We start from the raw sequence: 18,445 nt of genomic DNA on the forward strand, positions 1-18,445 counted from the left end.
ACAGGCAGCCATGGAGTGGCTGGAGAGCTACTTCCCAGAGGATCTAATCATCGCTGACCTGAAAGGCAGCTCTAACTCCCTGTGGACCATCAGTCCCCCCAGCAGAGACACCCTGATCGAAATGTTGAAGTCGAAGGAGGAATTCCCCATCTCCGTGTCCTGGACTGTTCAAAGGTACAACATGACACATACTCCTATCAAGTTCTTTCCAGACTCCAAACAGCTCTTTCCATTCTTCATGATGTGAGTAATAAATAAAATGAGTCGTTGTGGCACATTTTAAACATGTTAAACAATAAAAAGACCAAATTTATCTGCATAATCTCATTAAAACCTTTGGTGTTTGATTTGTTGCATCTAAGATTGTGACATCTGTGCAGACTCAGACTTTTGCTTTCTGCTCTCAGGAATTTTACTCTTGGTGCCAAAGCTGAAACGGCATCTGGAAAAAATGTTAAAGCTCTAGATGAGGCAACTAAACGGGCTCTGGTTGAGATTCTAAGTGGGAACGGGAGCCGTTCGAACGTGTAAGTAAATCCTTCGTCTTTGTAATTGAATCCTTGAGTACTGTTGGTCCTGTCAGATCTTACTGCTGCTTTTGATTCAGTTAATCATGAGATGCATCATGCTGCTTACTCGTCTTGTGTGGAATAATCAGAGTATGTGCTGGATTGGTTCAGGCTGTCTCGCGTAGGATGGTGCGTGAGGCTTGGAAATTTTTTCTTCTGAAACCGGAAATCTGCCGTATGGGGTTCCCCAGGGCTCAATTTTGGGGCAGTTGTCATTTTCTTTGTATATTTTGCCTTTGGGAAAACTCTGTGAAACTTTAGTATTCACTAACACAAAATCGGGTGATGGTGGCACAGGAGTTAAGTGCTTGCCCCATAATTGGAAGGTTGCAGGCTTGAGCACCGCTCAGTTTGTCGCTGTGTCCTTGGGCAGGACACTTAACCTGACTTGCCTGCAGGTGGTGGTCGGAGGGACCGGTGGCGCCAGTGCTCTGCAGCCTCGCCTCCGTCAGTGTGCCCCAGGGCAGCTGTGGCTACATCGTATCTCATCCCCACCAGCGTGTGAATGACTGATTGTGTTGTAAAGTGCCTTGGGGGTTCCAGGACTCTACAAGGCGCTATATCAAATACAGGCCATTTACCCTTTCACTGTTGTGCTGATGATTGCCAGCTGTTTCTATGTGTTGTTGTTCTGATGACCACTCAATTCGAAGGCTCCTTGACTTCTTGTCTGAAAAAACACAAAAATAATTTTTTGAACCTTAATAAGCAAAAGACTAGATTTTGGCAATCTCACTCCGCTGTATGAGAAGTTCTGTGCTCAATCTTGGGGTAAACATTGAAAATGACTTATTTTTTAATGGGCATATTAATGGGGTTATGTTGTCGCGTGCCCGTCCCATTTACCGGTTCCTTTAAAACCCAGTTCCGTTAGAACTTATGAGACGGTGCATCCATCAGGGTTCGGGGGTGTATCGACGAGTATAATCGTACTAGATCCGGGTTTGGACTATCTAATTAGAATCTTGTCTTTTATTTTAAAGGTGAAATGACTTGCACGAATAGCCAGCCCCAGAGTGCTACACTTCTTTTAAACTCGTTACCTTTTGGTTAAGATACTAGAGAGAAGTCTGGAGGCAAGCCAAGCCTCTCAGCAATTGTTTGGGCTACCCGGAATTAATTGCGCCTCTAACAGCTTGTGTGGGAGGTTGGTAACTATAAAATGATTTATGTTAGTTGATCAGGCTATCATAAGTTTATCAATTTATTTATTAATCCAACCTTCCAGCTGATTAGACTTTTTCAACCTGCAATCAGAGCCAAAATAACCTCGAATATTTTGCTTTTATCGCCCTTAAGACAACTCGTTACTCGCAAGGAGGAGGAAGTTAAAACTTCCCTTATCTTAAGGTTTCTTTATATTATTCTGTTATAAACTGTAAAGTAAGTCCTGATAATTCAGAGACCGATCTTCGACATGCTTACCTCTGTGCAATTTATGGCCAGGGCCCCAAACGTGAAGCTTTAGAGAAAACCTGAAAGAATCAGGATTATGTTTCTTTTTCAAAAAAGGTTTATTACAAAATCAAAATACAAAAATGGGTAAATAAAAAACAACTGCTATCCCCCACGGAGGAATTAGTTCAAAATGATTAAATAAGAGTTAGTTTACACTAGCTCCTGTCTTCTCAGAATCTCCCCAAGAACGAAGCCCCGCTCGATCTGAGCTGCATCCTTTTATATCACTTCTGAGACTGCTCTAAACAATGTAAGAGTCACAAGTCATTCTCTCCTGACAGTTTAGGTCAAGGGGTCATTTACCAGATACACTTTTTTAGCTCTACATAAGACATTTAGTATCATTTCACTACATGCAGTATTCACATGAGGGCACAAAAGTTACATGCTGCACTCCTGGAATGAGAGCACAGGTCATAAATCTTCATATTGGTAGCAAATTGTAGATCTTCCTCCAGCATTCCTGAGAGCTCCTGGGTCCAGCTGGGCTTCTCCTCACTCCATGCCATTCCTTCTTTTCCCGCCAGAGGTGGAGTCAGGGGCGGGCCCAGGGGTGTGTCCATGGGTGGATCCAGAGAAGACAGCTTGTCTTTTGACCCTTTGCCTAGTTCTGTCCTCACCAGCAAGTCCTGAACTCTTGTCCTCTTGACCCTTGTGTGACCCTTGTCCCTGACCACTGTTTCTAAGCCTTGACTGGTTGCTCGGACTTGCAACAATGTCATCAGCATTCGTTCATCTTAGGTGTTTATTTGGGTAAAGGTGTTTCTCTCTAGACAACATCTGCAAACAGTTGCCTTCATTACCTCCAGGTTAGACTTTTGTAACTCTGTTTTTGGGGGTTAGTCTGATGGCGGTATCCCATCTCCAGTTGGTGTAAAGTGCTGCAGCGAGGTTTTTAACGGGGATAGAAGAAAACTGATCATACTACTCCGGTTCTGGAATAGTTGCATTGGTTGCCCGTGTCTTTTAGGATTCATTAACAGATTATTTCATAGTTTGATTTGATTTTTCTTCTTGCTTCTCAGCTGAGGTCGAGGGGAGACAGTGCATTCACAATGAGCTCTTGAATGAGCTTCCTTTGCATATCAGACATTTTTCATCTTTGACGGGTTTTAAAATCCAGCTAAAAACCACATTTATTCTCTGGCTTTTGGTTCTGTGGGATAACTGACGTTTGTTGATGCTGCCTTCCCTTTTTGTTGCTTTGTGATAGTGATGTGTTTAATGGTTAACTGTTTTGAATGTTCTTATGATTTTTATGATTTATGTAATTGCTAATTTGCTATAGCTGTAGAGCACCTTGGTGGGCTTTAAAAGGTGCTTTATAAATAAAGGTACTACTTCTGAGTTTCTATCTGCGACATCACTGTTGACTACAGTCAAGTGATCAAGTTAATTAGCATTAAATCAACAAACTGAGCTTCTCTTCTTTTGCAGAACCATTGAAAAAATCATTCCGCGATACATCCGAGCTCCCAGCGACTCTGAGGCCACACCTGTTGAGCAGCTTGGTGATGAATTCTCTAACAATGTTTTCATCTAAATATGTCAGCCATTTTATGAATATCACATTTGGTTTTAATCACTGTTTTTGTTTTCTTTGCAGGTGAAAATATGATTGACATAAATCTGCACCTGGAAAGAGCCACAAATGTATCGGATCAAGTTCAGGAGTGGTGGACCGTCAACCAGACGGTGCCGGGCCTGATGGATCACATGGTAAAACCCACAAACAGGACAGACGCGGAGGTGGGTCTGCAGATCTACATCTTCAGCGACCAAGTCAGCCCACCTAGTTTGGGCTTCCTGGCTGGATACGGGTTTGTACTGACTGGCTTCTTTTGAAATGTCTGAATTTTATTTTTTGCATAGGGACATGTTTCTCTAGTCTGCACATTGAGTGGCTTTGGCTGAAGGTACAAAAGAAAGGAATACGTCTCCAGAGATGCTCAAAAATTGAAATTACATAAGCAAAGATTTATGGCATAAAATACCAAATGACCCTATAGAAAAATTTCCACACCCCAGTTCCTAACAGTGTGTATGTTCCCCTTAGCATCAGTGACAGCTTGGAGTACCTAGTGGTTGTTGTGTAGGCTTTGTATATAATCAAATGGTAAAGGCGCTTGTTTTTTGCCAAAAAGCCTCCGGTTCCTGTAAATTCATGGGCCGTCTGTCACGAACAGCAGGTTTGAGCTCTCCCCACAGAGGTCAGGTGATTGAGATGGTCACTCCAGAGCCTTCACTTTATTCTACTGGAGCCCGTAGCATGTCCCTTGAAGAGAACATAAAAAGGAGTGTGAGAAAGAAACAAGTCAAAGACACACAAGAGCAGCAAAAAAAAGAAGCAGAAAGTACAATAAAAAATCAGCCATAACAGACCACTGCACAAGAGAAAATCATAAAATAGACCGGGAGAACACACGGATCAAAAACACAGACAAACGGAAATTCAAAAGATGGATCAAAGAAGCAATTGAGATGAGGAGACGTGGACACAGGACCATGAACAAGGACGAAGGAGTTTACATCCTGGACCACTCATGGGACACAGTGTTCAGAAAAGAAGGTGCGGCCAGCAGAGGGCGATATCGTCCTCTTCTGCCCGCGGATAAAAGGAAGTGACGCCACAAACAGCCGGCAGTTGCTCTGACGAAGGCGGTAGTGAAATGTCGGAACATGTCAGCAAAGGTAACAACAAACCCTTATCACTCTGTATAATGAAGAACAAAAGAAAATGAAACTGGATTAAAAAAACTGCACGAATGTAACAGAGAGGTCCCCTTGGCCTTGTGTTTCGGATCATTGTCTTGTTGGAACATCCAAGTGCGACCCTTCCTCCAGTATTTTTTGATAAGCTGCTGCAATAATTTTACTATCAATTCTGATCAGGTTTCCGGAGCTTCGGTAACTCGCACATCCCCAAAACATCATGGAACCTCCTCCATATTTCACCGTTGGAATTGTGCATTTTTCATAAAAGACCTTTTTGACTCCTCTTCAAAGGGACTATAAGGAAGTTTGACAGTCAAGACATGTATAGAAATAATAAATTTCTTCTTCATACATTCTCCTGCAATGCCCTGGTCCTGTGGAATGAGCCCTGGCATTTTTACTGTGATTGCCTGTTTTTCTGTAAAATCACAGAAAAAGAGAGATGCTCGGGTCGAGCAGGCTGCTTCATGCGCATTCACGCTCAGGCATAGCCCGTAGCATTTGCTATCAGTAGTTTTAGCAGCAGAGAGAGAGGCAGTGCCATTTCAGCGACTTTGTCGCTGTTCCTAACGCCTAGTGATGAACCTAGCTACTAGGGATGAGCGAGTACACCACTATCTGTATCTGTATCTGTTCAACCAACTAAATTATCTGTATCTGTACTCGGAATGGGCGTGGCATAACCCGGAAGTGGGCGTGGTTTACATCAATATATTATTTTAAGTCTGAAATTGATATGGATTGATCAGAAGTTGATTTGTGTGTGGTTTATTTGAAAACTATTTACAGAGCAGCCTCAGAATAGAGACTAAATATTTTTGATCACAATAGTAAAGGAACTATTACAAAACAAGTTTTTCAATAAAATCAGAACATTAATATTTAAGTGCATGAATTAATACATCTGAACTCATGCAGTAGGAACTAGGAAATATGAAATGCTAGAACCAGACACAACTTTATATATATTTTTTTAATTTTAATTTGATTAAACTGATTTTTTTCTTAACGTTCTTGGCATTTTCCCACACAAAGTTAAACAAAACAATGTTGATTGAGGTGTGTGTGTGTGTGTGTGCGTGCGTGTGTGTGTGTGTGTGTGTGTGTGTGTGTGTGCGTGTGCGTGTGCGTGTGCGTGTGTGTGTGTGTGTGTGAGAGAGAGAGAGAGAGATAGAGAGGGAGAGAGAGGGAGTTAAAAAAATCCAGACCGGAGTGGAGGTAGTGAGTGACTGATGCAGCACGTCAGCTCTGTCTTGTCTAATGCACCATGTAAGTTACGAAAAAAGTAACTTTAAATATTCAACCGAAAAAAAGGCGAGCTGAAGAAAACCTAGGGAGCACTTAAGAAACGTGAGCAACAGTGAAGCAATCACAGCGAGATCCGTTACTGTCTCTGTGTGTGTGTGCGTGGATGAGCCGGACGGACTGCGCTCCCAGCCGGCTAGAGAGTTTTGTGTGTAGAGAGGGGCGGGCGCTCTATGTGACTGGCCCATCACAGAGCGTGAAGACAGTCAATTACCCAATGAGGATTTTCCTTCAGCACGATTACAGATATTTACGAGGTCTACTCGTGTCATGCTCGTATTCGTCAGAAATGCTTTATCCGTACCGGATACTTGTCTGAAACAAGTATCCGGCTCATCCCTACTAACTACATTTCTGAGGTCCCTTAGCTACTTTCTGTAGAACTTTCTTCTAGATATTTCCTGCAAATTAGCAACAAAATAGCCATTTTCACTCCGAACCATTCTTTGAATTGACGTTGTTTCAGCTGTCATCAAGGATATAAATATTACAAATAGAAAGAATGTCATTGGCGCTTTAGCTCACCTAGTAAGGCGTCTGACTCTCATGCAGAAGACCTGGGTTTGATTCCAGGTATGAACATAGTTTAATTGGAGTTTATTTTTTACATTAATGATATAATTTTTACAGTAATAAGACGTCCAAATTTTTATTTGAGACTCGCCGAACAGCATTGAATTCACGGATAAAAAGATGTGGGTTCAACTTTCATTTTGGAACTATTTTTCAAGCAAGGGAAGGGCATGATCTGAGCATGCAGGAGGACTGACCCATCATAAACCTTTGTCGGGTGTGCTGAAGAGAAAGGTGCAGAACCAAATTATTTAATTAATTAGCTGCGTGTTCTCCTGTCCTCTGTCCTCCTGTCTCAGCTGTTATTTTCATTAAGGAGTGTGCACATACAGCATGTGCGCCTCGTGCACGAGCCTACTATTGAAGCTGCCGTTACGCTTTTGGCCTGAGGGGGCAATCGCGAGCATAAAATTTCAAAAGTCCAAAAAGTCCCTTTCAAAAGTAACGTTTATGGTTGTGGCCAAAAATTTCTGTTTTGGTCTCATCACTCCAAATGCCCTTGTTCCAGATGTTGAGGGTTGTCTCTGATTGGCATGTTGTTAGCGTGATACTTTGGGGCATATTCGTAGTAATAGCGTTCTTCTGGCAACTCATCCGTGTAGCCTGTTTTTCTTCAAGTACATCCTTATTGTGCTTCTGGAAACAACCACACCACTTTCTATCGGAGTCCTGAATGTCAGCAGACATTATTTGAGGGTTTTCTTTGCTTTGCGAACAATTTTTCTGCAAGTTGTTGCAGACATTTTGTTATGGTTTACCTGACCGTAGTTTGGTTTCAACAGAAACTCTACTTCACTGTCAGAGTTCCAACTCTGCTGATTGTCATTATCAGTATCTTGGATATCTCTTTATATCCCTTCCTTGTTTTATAGAGCTCAGTCACCTTCTCTCATAGATACAGGGACAATTATTTTTCCCCATGACTTAGAAACTACAAACATCAGTGCATCTCTGGATAGAAGATGGAAAGGTTTGTCCGGAGCTAAAAAAAAACACACACACTTATTAGAATAACACACAGATTGCAAGAAAACAGATTGCAGGTGAGGATGGTTACCTTAGGCAGCCATACAAATCAATTTGTGTCGAGTTGTGTGCATGTTACAGGCCAAAATCACTGGGGTGTGTAAACTTCTCGACAGGGTAATTTATTTTGTTAAGTTAACTTGAAATGAGTTCACGCATTAAATGGCTTCACGCATGCACACAAGTCTCTCACACACACACCACCTAGGACTCGATGTTTTCAGTCATTCCCTGAATTTCTTCCACACCTCGGAGCTGTGGAGACTGGAGTGCACGCTGGATGAGTGCAAACCCTCCCGGTGCAAAGGGGATCCCCACCCCTCCCTCTTACCACTTGTGCTTTTATGTCGTGACTGTCTGAATATGTGCTTTTACATCTGAGGTTTTTTCCTGAACACCAACTCTTCCCTCTTTCCGGGGTAGGGCCTGATTTTTCTCACTCTTCCCATAATGGCTGCTTGTCCACAGTAAAACCGTTTCCTGTTGATGGTTTTCATGTGCTGTATGTTTGTACTAAAACTATATGTCGTTGTACCTGTATGCTGGTTCAGTGACAAATGATGCTATCCCTTATTCTTCACATCACTGACCATGAGTCAGTATTTGTGTTTTTATTGTAGCGTTGTTAATCTACATGACTAGAATTTAACGCTGTTGCTATTCAGCTTTGGTAAATTCTGAGAAAGATCAAACGAATTGGCAATGAAACTTTTATTATATATATATATCCACGGATATTTATATAATCGATAGAAGTTCATACACCAACTGGCTTGGTCTATATTTAATCAAAAGATTAATATTTAATTTAAAAGATTTAAATTAATAGCAAAATATTATTTATTAATTCAGAAGATCTAAAGCAGGGGTGTCCAACTCATTTTAGCTCAGGGGCCACATTGAGGGAAATCTATGGGCCATTCCCATCTGTACCGGGTCGGCCCGGGCCGGGTAGCGTAGGTTGTTTACATATCTGGGTGGCCTGGAATTTTCCCGGGCCAACCAAGGCTCATTCTCGGCCCTCTTCCCGAGGGGTACTGCTTCAGGCCGACCAGGGCCAACACGCCCACTGCTGACAGCAAATTCACACCTTCCATTAGAGCAAGCCTCTGATTGGTGGGTAGAATCAGCCCATTCACACCTTCCATTAGAGCAAGCCTCTGATTGGTGGGTAGAATCAGCCCACATGGGCTTAAGGCAAGGATGTGTGGAATCAACCGGGCCAGGCTGGGGCCGACTGGGGCTACCCGGCCCGGGCCGACCCGGTACAGGTGGGAATGGGGCTCTAGTACCAAGTGGGCCGGACCGGTAAAAAAAAAAAAAAAAAACTTCGGATTGTTTTCTTTGTTTTAATACAATCAGTATAAGACAAGGCTGGAGCCTGACAGTGTAGTACAAGTACAACACCTGAAGTGTACTTGAAAATTTGAAAAATAAAAAATAAATAATAATCTACAAATTAAAAAAAAAACATTCCTTAGTGATTCAGAGCCTACAGATCACATGGCAAGATCAGTTTCATGCATCACTTAAAGTATACCGTAAATCCTCTAATACAGGACCGGGCCTGTATTTGACTCAAGCTCATCAAGCTCCAGACCTTTATTGGAAGGAGGGCCAGTATTAGAGGCAGGCCTCTATTTCTATTTGAGCAAAATGAACTAATGGTTCGCTGGAGTTTTTGACAATTAAAATTGCGCCCACATTTTCAAAGTTAAACACATTTCTTTTAACAACGGTAGTTTCTGCTTCAGCCATCTCCCCCCTCCCCCTGCTTCAGCCCTCTCCCCCCTCCCCCTGCGCAGCAGCCCCAAACTCACTGATGCGCCTGCAGCCTCTCAGAGTTCCTGCTGCTCTAAACATTAAAATAATTATTTCATTTTCTGTTCCTCACTTCTGATGACCTTCAATGGCGTCTGTTTGTTGCAACAGCAGGTACAAAAACTAACTTGTTTTTATTTGACTATTTTTCTGTCCTGTCTGTTTATTATCTTCCTGCATCTCCTCTCAATCCTAAAGAAAAACTGCTACCTGGGTTCATATATATTCACCTCATGAGTTACCTTTGAACTGCAGTTCTAAAAGATCTACCGACCACAAAAACAGCGGAGTGCTCGCTGCTTGGTGGCCGCGTGATCGGTGCGTCACCGGATGACAAGGTGATGCGCCCTGCTCCACAGCCAAACGCATCAGGCGCAAATAAAAGACAGAAAACATCAAAGGAAATGAACCGACATGAACGATCGCGTGTTAAATGTGGCGACACCTGATTGTTACTGTGGCCGTGCTCAGAAGGCAGATCTACCGACCGCAAAAACAGCGGAGTGCTCCGAGCTTGGCGGGCGCATCAGTGATCGGTGCGTCACTGGAGGACAAGCTGATGTGCCCCGGTCCACAGCATGCAGCGAAACACATCAGGCGCAAATAAAAGACAGAAAACATTAAAGGAAATGAACTGACATGAACGATCGCGTGTTAAATTAGTTTTTGAGGTGGCGACACCTGATTGTTACTGTGGCCGTGCTCAGGAGGCAGATCTACCGACCGCGAAAACAGCGGAGCGCTCCCTGCTTGCCGGCCGCATCAGTGATCGGTGCGTCGGAGGACAAGTTGATGCGCCCCGCTCCACAGCAGCGATACACATCAGGCGCAAATAAAAGACAGAAAACATTAAAGGAAATGAACCGACATGAACGATCGCGTGTCAGTACCTACGGTCTGGCACAGCGCGTTGCCCCCCCCACCCCCACCCCCCGAGCGCAGGAGCTTGTCACCTGCTGACAGCAGGCTGCTGTCTTTTCTGAGGGCTGCATCTTGCCGGTCATTATCACGTGACAGCGACTAGTCGACGACAGGCATAAAAAGTCACTATAGTGAAGTTGACTAGTTCATACACCCCCTACTGCTGCTCTCCAGAGTGTTCTGCAGCATAATCAGCACGTTCTCTTTGAACTTGATAGTGTAATGACCTGGCTGGGGTTGTAAGCCAGGTGCATTCTGGGTATTGTGTTATATGTGTTTCCTATCGTTCTGCTAGTTCCTATGTGCTGATTTGCGTGTTGTGTGAGTGTTATGTAAGCCACAGGGAAGGTGATGTGTGTTCTGTGGAGCGGGTTGAATTAGCATGGTTAACTGACACCGTGACTCTGTGTGGTAGGAGCGTGATAGAGAATCGTGTCTGTAGCGTTACAAAGCGTTGAAGAAAAAGCCTAATAAAGGTCTGCGTGAACCTCTACTGCCTCCTGCTGGTTGATTTGGGGACTATAACCCTGCCGCTGGGACGCTCATACTTGCTTGTTACCACATTCCATCCGGCCACAATAAGAGACCGGCCATTATTTACTTCCGCTGACTCCGACACCGGCCAAAATTGGAGACCCGGCCTTTAATTGAATACCGGCCTCTATTAGAGGATTAACGGTATTTGACTCATTTTATTTTACATATTTTAGCTTTCACCAGCACATCAATATCAGAAGTCACATCCTGAGTGGCGGCCAACTTCAGGATGTGATTCAAGTTCTTGTGTGAGCCTTGAGCGCAGCTTTGTTTTATTTATACTCATTACAGAGAAAACTTGCTAACAATGATAAGTTTATTTTCACTCTACATTGTAAAGTATGAAAATAAAGTTTACACAACCATCTCGCGGGCCGGATTGAACCCGCTTGCGGGCCGGATCCGGCCCGCGGGCCGCATGTTTGACACCCCTGATCTAAAGAGATCTTTGCTCGTTCATTGACCAAATGCACCAATCTGTGTCTTATTTCAAAGAAGAGTCAGGTTTAAAAAGTTAAGAATTTATTACTAACAATTTAAAGATGACAATTCAAAAGACTATTCATAAATGACAAATTATAAAAGCTTTGGTATTAAAACAATCTGTGTCTGGATGAAACTAGGCATGAAGTGTGTGTGTTTGAATGTGTGAATGTAGGACTCAGAAGGTTTTTATCTTGGAGAGAGAAAAACGCATTCTGGGTGAAAGAATTTAGTTTGCAGTTAAGCTAAATTATTTCTTAATAAAACAGGCATTCCAGATGCAATCTGTGTTCTACCTCACCGTTCAGACAACCCTCTGTTCAGATCCGGAGGTCAAGGGAGGATGTTCAGCCTCTGGGTACTCGGTCCGGTAGGGGAGACCAGTGGTACCGACTCTCTGGTCTTAGAGTTGTCGCAGGCACACAGGTGTGGAATTGGTTTGCATCTGAGCAGATTCTTAAGGAATCTCGTAGCATCAGCTTTGTTGCAGATGGCGTTTCTGTTGAAGCAATTCTATCGGCGTGACAGAAAAGCTTTAGTAGAGGTTTCGAACGGCCGACTCTATCCTTTGGACTCTCGTTGCCACGGAGAGAATTTGGTGAGATCAAGAACTGAACTTGCATTGAGGAGACGGCCGGTAATCTTATTCTAACGAATTAGATTGTGACATGTAGATTTAACTAGGGATGCACCGATCAGGTTTTTTGTTGCCGATCACCGATACCGATCACGTGGATTGGCCAGAAATTTTCTACATTATAATGAGTGCTACAAACTACATAATCTGGGAATAAAGGAAATGCAACCTAATCTAAAATGGTCTGTATTAAGGTTGTCACGGTGTGAAAATTTAACCTCACGGTTATTTTGACCAAAATTACCACGGTTTTCGGTATTATCGCGGTATATATTTTTTTAACGTGCTACATTTTCACACAATTAAATAAACCCTGTATGTCAGGAAATTTTGTCCTCAGTTTGTGTCTAAATTTTGCCTAAAATGTGTTATTTTGTAATTTTGTTATTTGTTTACATTTTTTCCCTTTAGTCTTTAAAATACCAATATTTGCCCAAAACTTCTGATTTTATGTCTGTTTGATGTCATCATTTTAAAAATATTAGTTCAGATGATACTCAGTACTCAAGTAGCCTTCTAATCAGATACTTCTTTACCCTTACTTGAGTAATAAACCCTATATCAGGAAAATATTGTCCTTGGTGTGTGTCCTTCCAGTGACCTTTGCAGATGTGGGAAAATGTCATCAGGCAGTAATCATTGTTAAATTCATAATTATTCTCGGAGAGAGACCAACTCTTATCTGCCCCTGGGAGCCCCGTAATGCATAGCGTCATTTCAACATGGCGGTGTCCGCGACTCAGTTTATATGCAGGTAGCGGCGCTGCAGCTGCTTTATATAGCGACTCTTTGCGTTCTCCCTCAACTCAAATCCTCGGATCACGCATTTTAGCTAAAATGCTAATGTTAGCTTGCCTTGCGTTGACTGTAGAGTTGTGGGTGATGGTCACGCAGATGTGTCATGAGATTTGAAGCGTTGCTGCCTTTCAGACACTTTTTCTGCACGTGCTGCAAACAGGATAGCCGTCTTCTATCAACTGTCCCTCGGCATTCTTCAAATATCCAAAAGATGCCCGTACTTCCGACTTTGTCTTCTTTGAGGGATAAAAAATGTCCTCCTGAGCGCTGCCATCTCCTCCTTTGGCCATTATTTCAGCTTTAGCTTCAAGAAAGTTTTGGTTGTAAACAGCAAAGCGTGCATGTGCCGCCGGTCCTGCAACTTCAGCAGATGATACGGTGGCTGGTAAGGGTCACCGCGCCTACACCGCAGCCACGGTAAACCCACCAAGATAATATAGTTTTTTTTAAAAACAAGACGGTTATTATTATTGTCAACTTTTTTTTTTACCGGGGTTTACTGCTACACTGGTTACCGTGACAACCCTACCTGATTGGTCTGCTTTGATCTATTTTGAAAACTCTGATCAAAACCGATAGGGGCTCTATCGGCCGATTACGATCAAATGCCGATCCATCGGTGCATCCCTAGATTTAACATACCTTGGAACACGCCCTCTCAGAGACAGAAAGTTCTGGGTTGTCACGTGACAAAAGGTTATGTGAGTGCAGTTAACCTTAACCTGATTTACTGTGTCCTGCATGATTGTGTATAAGTGCAGATGATCTTCTTGTCACTGTTAAACATTACTGATTATCATAAATAATAATTATTATTAACCAAAGAATAATAATTCATTTCAGTAATTAAATACATTTATAATGAACCTTGATGATTATTTATGAACATTGTAATAGACAGTGAAAAGAGTTTATTAAAAATAATTCTTTTAAATCTTGAAGTGTCCTTCGTCTTGCGGATGGAACAGCAGTCAGATAAAGGCAGTCAAAATTGAGGTCAGAATGAGAGGCCCTCAGATCATGAGGAGTCATGCTGCCCCCTGCTGGTTTCTTCAGACTTGTCTGTGGAAAAGAAAACACTGCATGCAGATTGTCGTTAAGGCTCTGCAAAACCTGCTCACTAGTGAAAGCTACAGCGCCACCAGACTGAACTGGCTGGAACAGCAGGTGATGGTTAGACATCAAGAGATCTGGGAGTCCTCGGAGAGAGACACCTGAAGAGGATCCAGGCTCATACGGTCATATTAGAGGAGGCTGCGGAGGAAGCACAGCCACGTTTAGGATCAGACAGAGACATGTGACTAGCAAGAGAAACATTGTCTGTCCTGAAGACTGAAACCAAGAATGATTTAGGCTATAGACAGGTGCAGGCGCAGCCTTACGAGGGTCCGGAGCAGATGTGCTCTCTGGAGGACCCCCGGTCGACACACAGATGCGATCAGAGAGATCAGGGTCAGCCAGTAGAGGTACAGGGCGACATCCGACCCCCCCTCTGGTAGGTAAATCACACACTGCAGGAGCAGAGGTCTTCAGCGCCACCTGTAGCGGAGTAAGGACAGTGATGGCGTCTGCCCCCCTTTTGGTAGGTGGTGTTCCCACCGCAAAGTACTGGGCTTCAGCTGGAGTCTCAGTGCCACCATCAACTCTCCCTGCAGCAGGTGGTGTTCCCACTGCAGGGTGTGGAGTCTCAGGCGGAGCGTCGCTGCAAGCGTCAGCCTCCCCTGGGTCAGGTGGCTTTCCCAACTCAGGTAGGAGTGGTTCTGCTGCAGGGACCATACAGGCACTGTGGACATCAATGATCTTAGAGGTAATGGATTCCCTGGTCAGTCCAGCGCTGTTGTGGCCAACAACACCTGAATGAGGAGTGACACGAACACAAAAGAGAGCACGCAGCTCAGGAACAGAGTCAAACTCCAGATAAGGATGTAGATGAGCTTCTGGATCAGAAAGGTGAAAGATCATCCTGCTGATAGCAGGGTCCTGGAACTGAAGACTGACAAGGTCATTCATAGAAAAGGCAAGTTGAACAGACACAAAACCATCAGATGGTTGAAAGATGGATGCAGCATCAGGGTGCCACAAGGGTTTGAGGGACCATGGGGTGCCCACATCTTTACCTTGAGTGGCAAGAGGGTCTGTCAAGTTGTTGAGATGACTGTTAAGGAAGTTCACTGGAAGTCAAGTTTCAAAGCTGAGTTTCTGGCCACTGATGTAGCTGGAAAGGTGTTTACCTGTCCACATGGTGGAAAGAGAAAGATTATTGCAATCAGGATATTTTAACACAAGTTGTTGTTTGTCTCGCTTGACTACAGTGGTAGGAGCATCAGCTACGTTAGAGAAATCAACAGAATGTGACTCTGATGAAAGCTGAATCTGTGGTGGCAAAGGTTCTGGGCTAGGTGGTGAACATGTTGTTCCCCCTGGCTCAGAGTTACCAACCGTGAGACAGTGGAGGTCAGGAGGCAGAACGATGGGCAGAGGTTCTTCAACCCATGACCAGAGTTCCCCTCACCACATCAATGAAAGCATCAAGCGCCTCAGAAAGTCCATGCCAAGGGTGACAGGCATCCTTGCATGCTCGGAGATGTACACGGGATGTGTCAGAGTCATGGGACCGATCGAGAAGTGGAGGGCAGAGCTAGAATACAAGATTAAGTCATGAGAGAAAGTCTTGACAGTTACAGAACATGGAATAAGTTCTGGGGGTCTGACGCCCGCTCCAGAAATGCAGATGCGGTCGAACATCGCTCGAGTTATAAGTGTAAAATCTGAACCCGTGTCAAGAAGTGCATTGCAGGATAGATTCTGGGTCAGTTTGACCAACACCAGAGATTTACCAGCTTTCTCCTGGGGCACTAGGTGTCCCAAGAATATTTTGGCAGACTCAACGCCAGGGTGGACAGGAATTTCTTCTGTTGCGGATGAAGTGGTCTCCAGTGTAGCAGGAAAAGGTGGTCCTGTTTCCTGAAGGAGAGAATCAAAAGGATTATCCTCTGTTTGCAGAATTTGTTCTGGAAGCAGATCAACAGAAGAAAGATTTAATTCTTGTACAACATCAGGATCTTGTTCAATTACATCCAGCGTGTTACTCAGAGATGAGACCGTTTCTTCCATGTTTTGGAATTTCTGGTTCGGAGTGGAACACTGCCGCTGCATGTCAGCTTTCCATTCCTCTACCATTCCAATGAGGAAAGAAACCAGATAGTTCTGCTGGTATGACATTGTGATGATGCACTAGAAACCTTATTTTGAGGAATAAGAAATTAGAGAGAAAAGCTTTTAGCTTTTTGAGCCGGGTGAAAAACCCGCCAGTAGATGGCAGCACCGGGCTACAGGAACGTGATTAATGGAGGCGAGGCGCGGTTGCGTCACTCCACTTAATCAGATCCACAAGCGAACTGAGCTATTTTAGCTGAGCTCTGGTTTTTGGCTAAAACACGGCGGTTTTAAGAGCCAAAATGTTTACCTAAAGGGATTTTAATGGAGAAGCAGGCGTCTGCGGCGGGTTTTCCCGCTCGGTTCTGACGTATCAGCTCCTATCTCCGGCACGACAGATCTGTCTAGCTCGTCTGCAAGGCCTAGATTTGAACAGAATCAGGACTTAATAGGTTAGTTTACGTCCAATGGGGACAACCTCTTCGACGGCAACAGACCTGTGCACTGGTTTTCGTTGTCTTAGGCTTGGCTGTGTCAGGTTGGAGGGAATTAAGGTTATTTAAGCGGTTCAGAGTTAATAAAGCGGTAGATATGATGTTTCACAAGGTGCTGTTAGAGTTATATGAAATCTTACTTGTGATTTTACTATATAAAACATAATAATCAACTTCTCCTCCATGTTTGCTAGGAGGTGTACGGAGCATCCTGTCCGCTCATTGGTCAGTGAATGAAACCTCCGTTGATTGGTCCTCGTCCGAGTGACAGCGATGAAAAGTTGAAAATGTTTCAACTTTCTGGGATTGCGTCGCTGGGTCGCCTGTGCACGACACGTGCACGAGCGCAAAATTTCACACGCACGTTTTTCGCGTTTCGCTTGGTAGGAGGGAGACCCGCGATTATCGCTTTGTCGCGCATGTCTCGTTGAAAATGAATGGAGGAGAGGCGATGTCGCCTCCCGTGTGTCGAGCCCATTAGTCACTCAATGAACTGGCTAGCTCGTTAATCATGTCACTTCAGGGGAGTTTTCCAACCATTTTACTTGACATCAAAGCTTTTCATTATGATTTGCGGCATGTAATCATGCTAGCGGAATTAACATTAGCATGTCGGTGCTGTAGCATTTTCCTCTCTCTGAAGTCTGAACTATAACCTTGAAATGTTAATGGTGTGCTGCTGTTGCTGTCTTGCCCTAATGTGATGTTGAGTGACTTACATGAGCGCTGAGCAGGGTTTGCTCATCGATTTAAAGGTTTTGCTGTATCGCCCCTGCCCCCTGACTTGTCAGCAAAGCTGTCGGGGTTAAGGAAGTGGAGGAAGTCCTCTCTTGATAGTTCCTGTGTGTGACAGTGTAGTTCTATATTCATTATTATTTCAGTTTCAGACTAAAAAAACTCATGTACCAACTACACGTGTCGTGATTGTGTTGAGCATGTAGATGTGAACAAATAAAAAAATTTAACTGAAAAAAATAAAATAAACTAAAATGATGGGGGGCTTGTGATTATTTTATAAACGGACCTAACGACGTCAGCGGGCACAACTGTACAAACATCTAATTTCTGAATGATTGTCATTTTCTTGTTTATAACTTATTCTTTTTCCCCTAAAACTTAAAACCTAAAAGGAAAAAAAATCCCAGTAGAAAATAAATTTTAATTTTAAGGGTAAAATTGATGTTGTGATTTAATTCTAACATCGTAAATGTAGCAGACCCCTGATGTAGACTTGCTTCCCTCAAAAAGGTGTTTCTTATGTATCCGTGTAGAAATATGATGGATGAAACTAAACTATAAATAAAAATACATCAAAGTGAAGGCTCTTACTCCTCTCCACCTATTTTAACTCACGAAAATCTTTATTTAGAATTTAGCAGCCGTCCACTTTGTTATTGATAATGAAGATATTGAAGAAAGCATTGAATAATTTTCTTATGAAATCTGTAAAATAAATCTGAACATGTCCTCCTCCCCTTTAGGATCATGGGTCTGTACGCCTCCGTTGTCCTGGTCATTGGGAAGTTCGTTCGTGAGTTCTTCAGTGGCATCTCCCACAACATCATGTTCGAGGAGCTGCCCAACGTGGACCGCATCCTCAAGCTCTGCACCGACATCTTCCTGGTCCGAGAGACGGGTGAGCTGGACCTGGAGGAGGACATGTACTCTAAACTCATTTTCCTTTACCGTTCGCCAGAGACTATGATCAAGTGGACCCGTGAGAAAACTCAGTGAAGGGTGGGAACACCGTGTGGTCGCTTTTACATCTGCTCCCAAAGCAGCAAGTCTGTCCTCCTCAGCTGAGCCCAGGTGACAGAAACTGGTACTTTTTACCAGTTGAAGAGAAAAAGCAACAATAGAGGCAGTCTCATTTATTAAAACTGAGCACAACCTTGCAGCTGCTTTCCTAAGACACGATAAAACTACTGTAAACTTGAGATTTTTAAACCCTT

General features: G+C 43.6%; 1 protein-coding gene across 9 annotated transcripts in view; it reads left to right on the forward strand.

Moving 5' to 3' along the window:
- Nucleotides 1-18,445, forward strand: part of LOC107383535 (piezo-type mechanosensitive ion channel component 2) — a 151,287-nt gene extending 132,842 nt beyond the window's left edge. For all 9 annotated transcript variants that reach the window (XM_054746758.2, XM_054746779.2, XM_054746762.2 and 6 more), the window contains 5 exons: nt 5-174; nt 408-527; nt 3,465-3,538; nt 3,634-3,847; nt 17,975-18,445. In XM_054746758.2, the coding sequence (XP_054602733.1) occupies nt 5-174; nt 408-527; nt 3,465-3,538; nt 3,634-3,847; nt 17,975-18,227 (831 nt within the window). In that variant the 3' untranslated portion in view covers nt 18,228-18,445. The remainder of the gene's footprint in view (nt 1-4; nt 175-407; nt 528-3,464; nt 3,539-3,633; nt 3,848-17,974) is intronic.

The sequence above is a fragment of the Nothobranchius furzeri genome, chromosome 11 (assembly GCF_043380555.1).
Source record: "Nothobranchius furzeri strain GRZ-AD chromosome 11, NfurGRZ-RIMD1, whole genome shotgun sequence".
Classification (NCBI taxonomy): domain Eukaryota; kingdom Metazoa; phylum Chordata; class Actinopteri; order Cyprinodontiformes; family Nothobranchiidae; genus Nothobranchius; species Nothobranchius furzeri.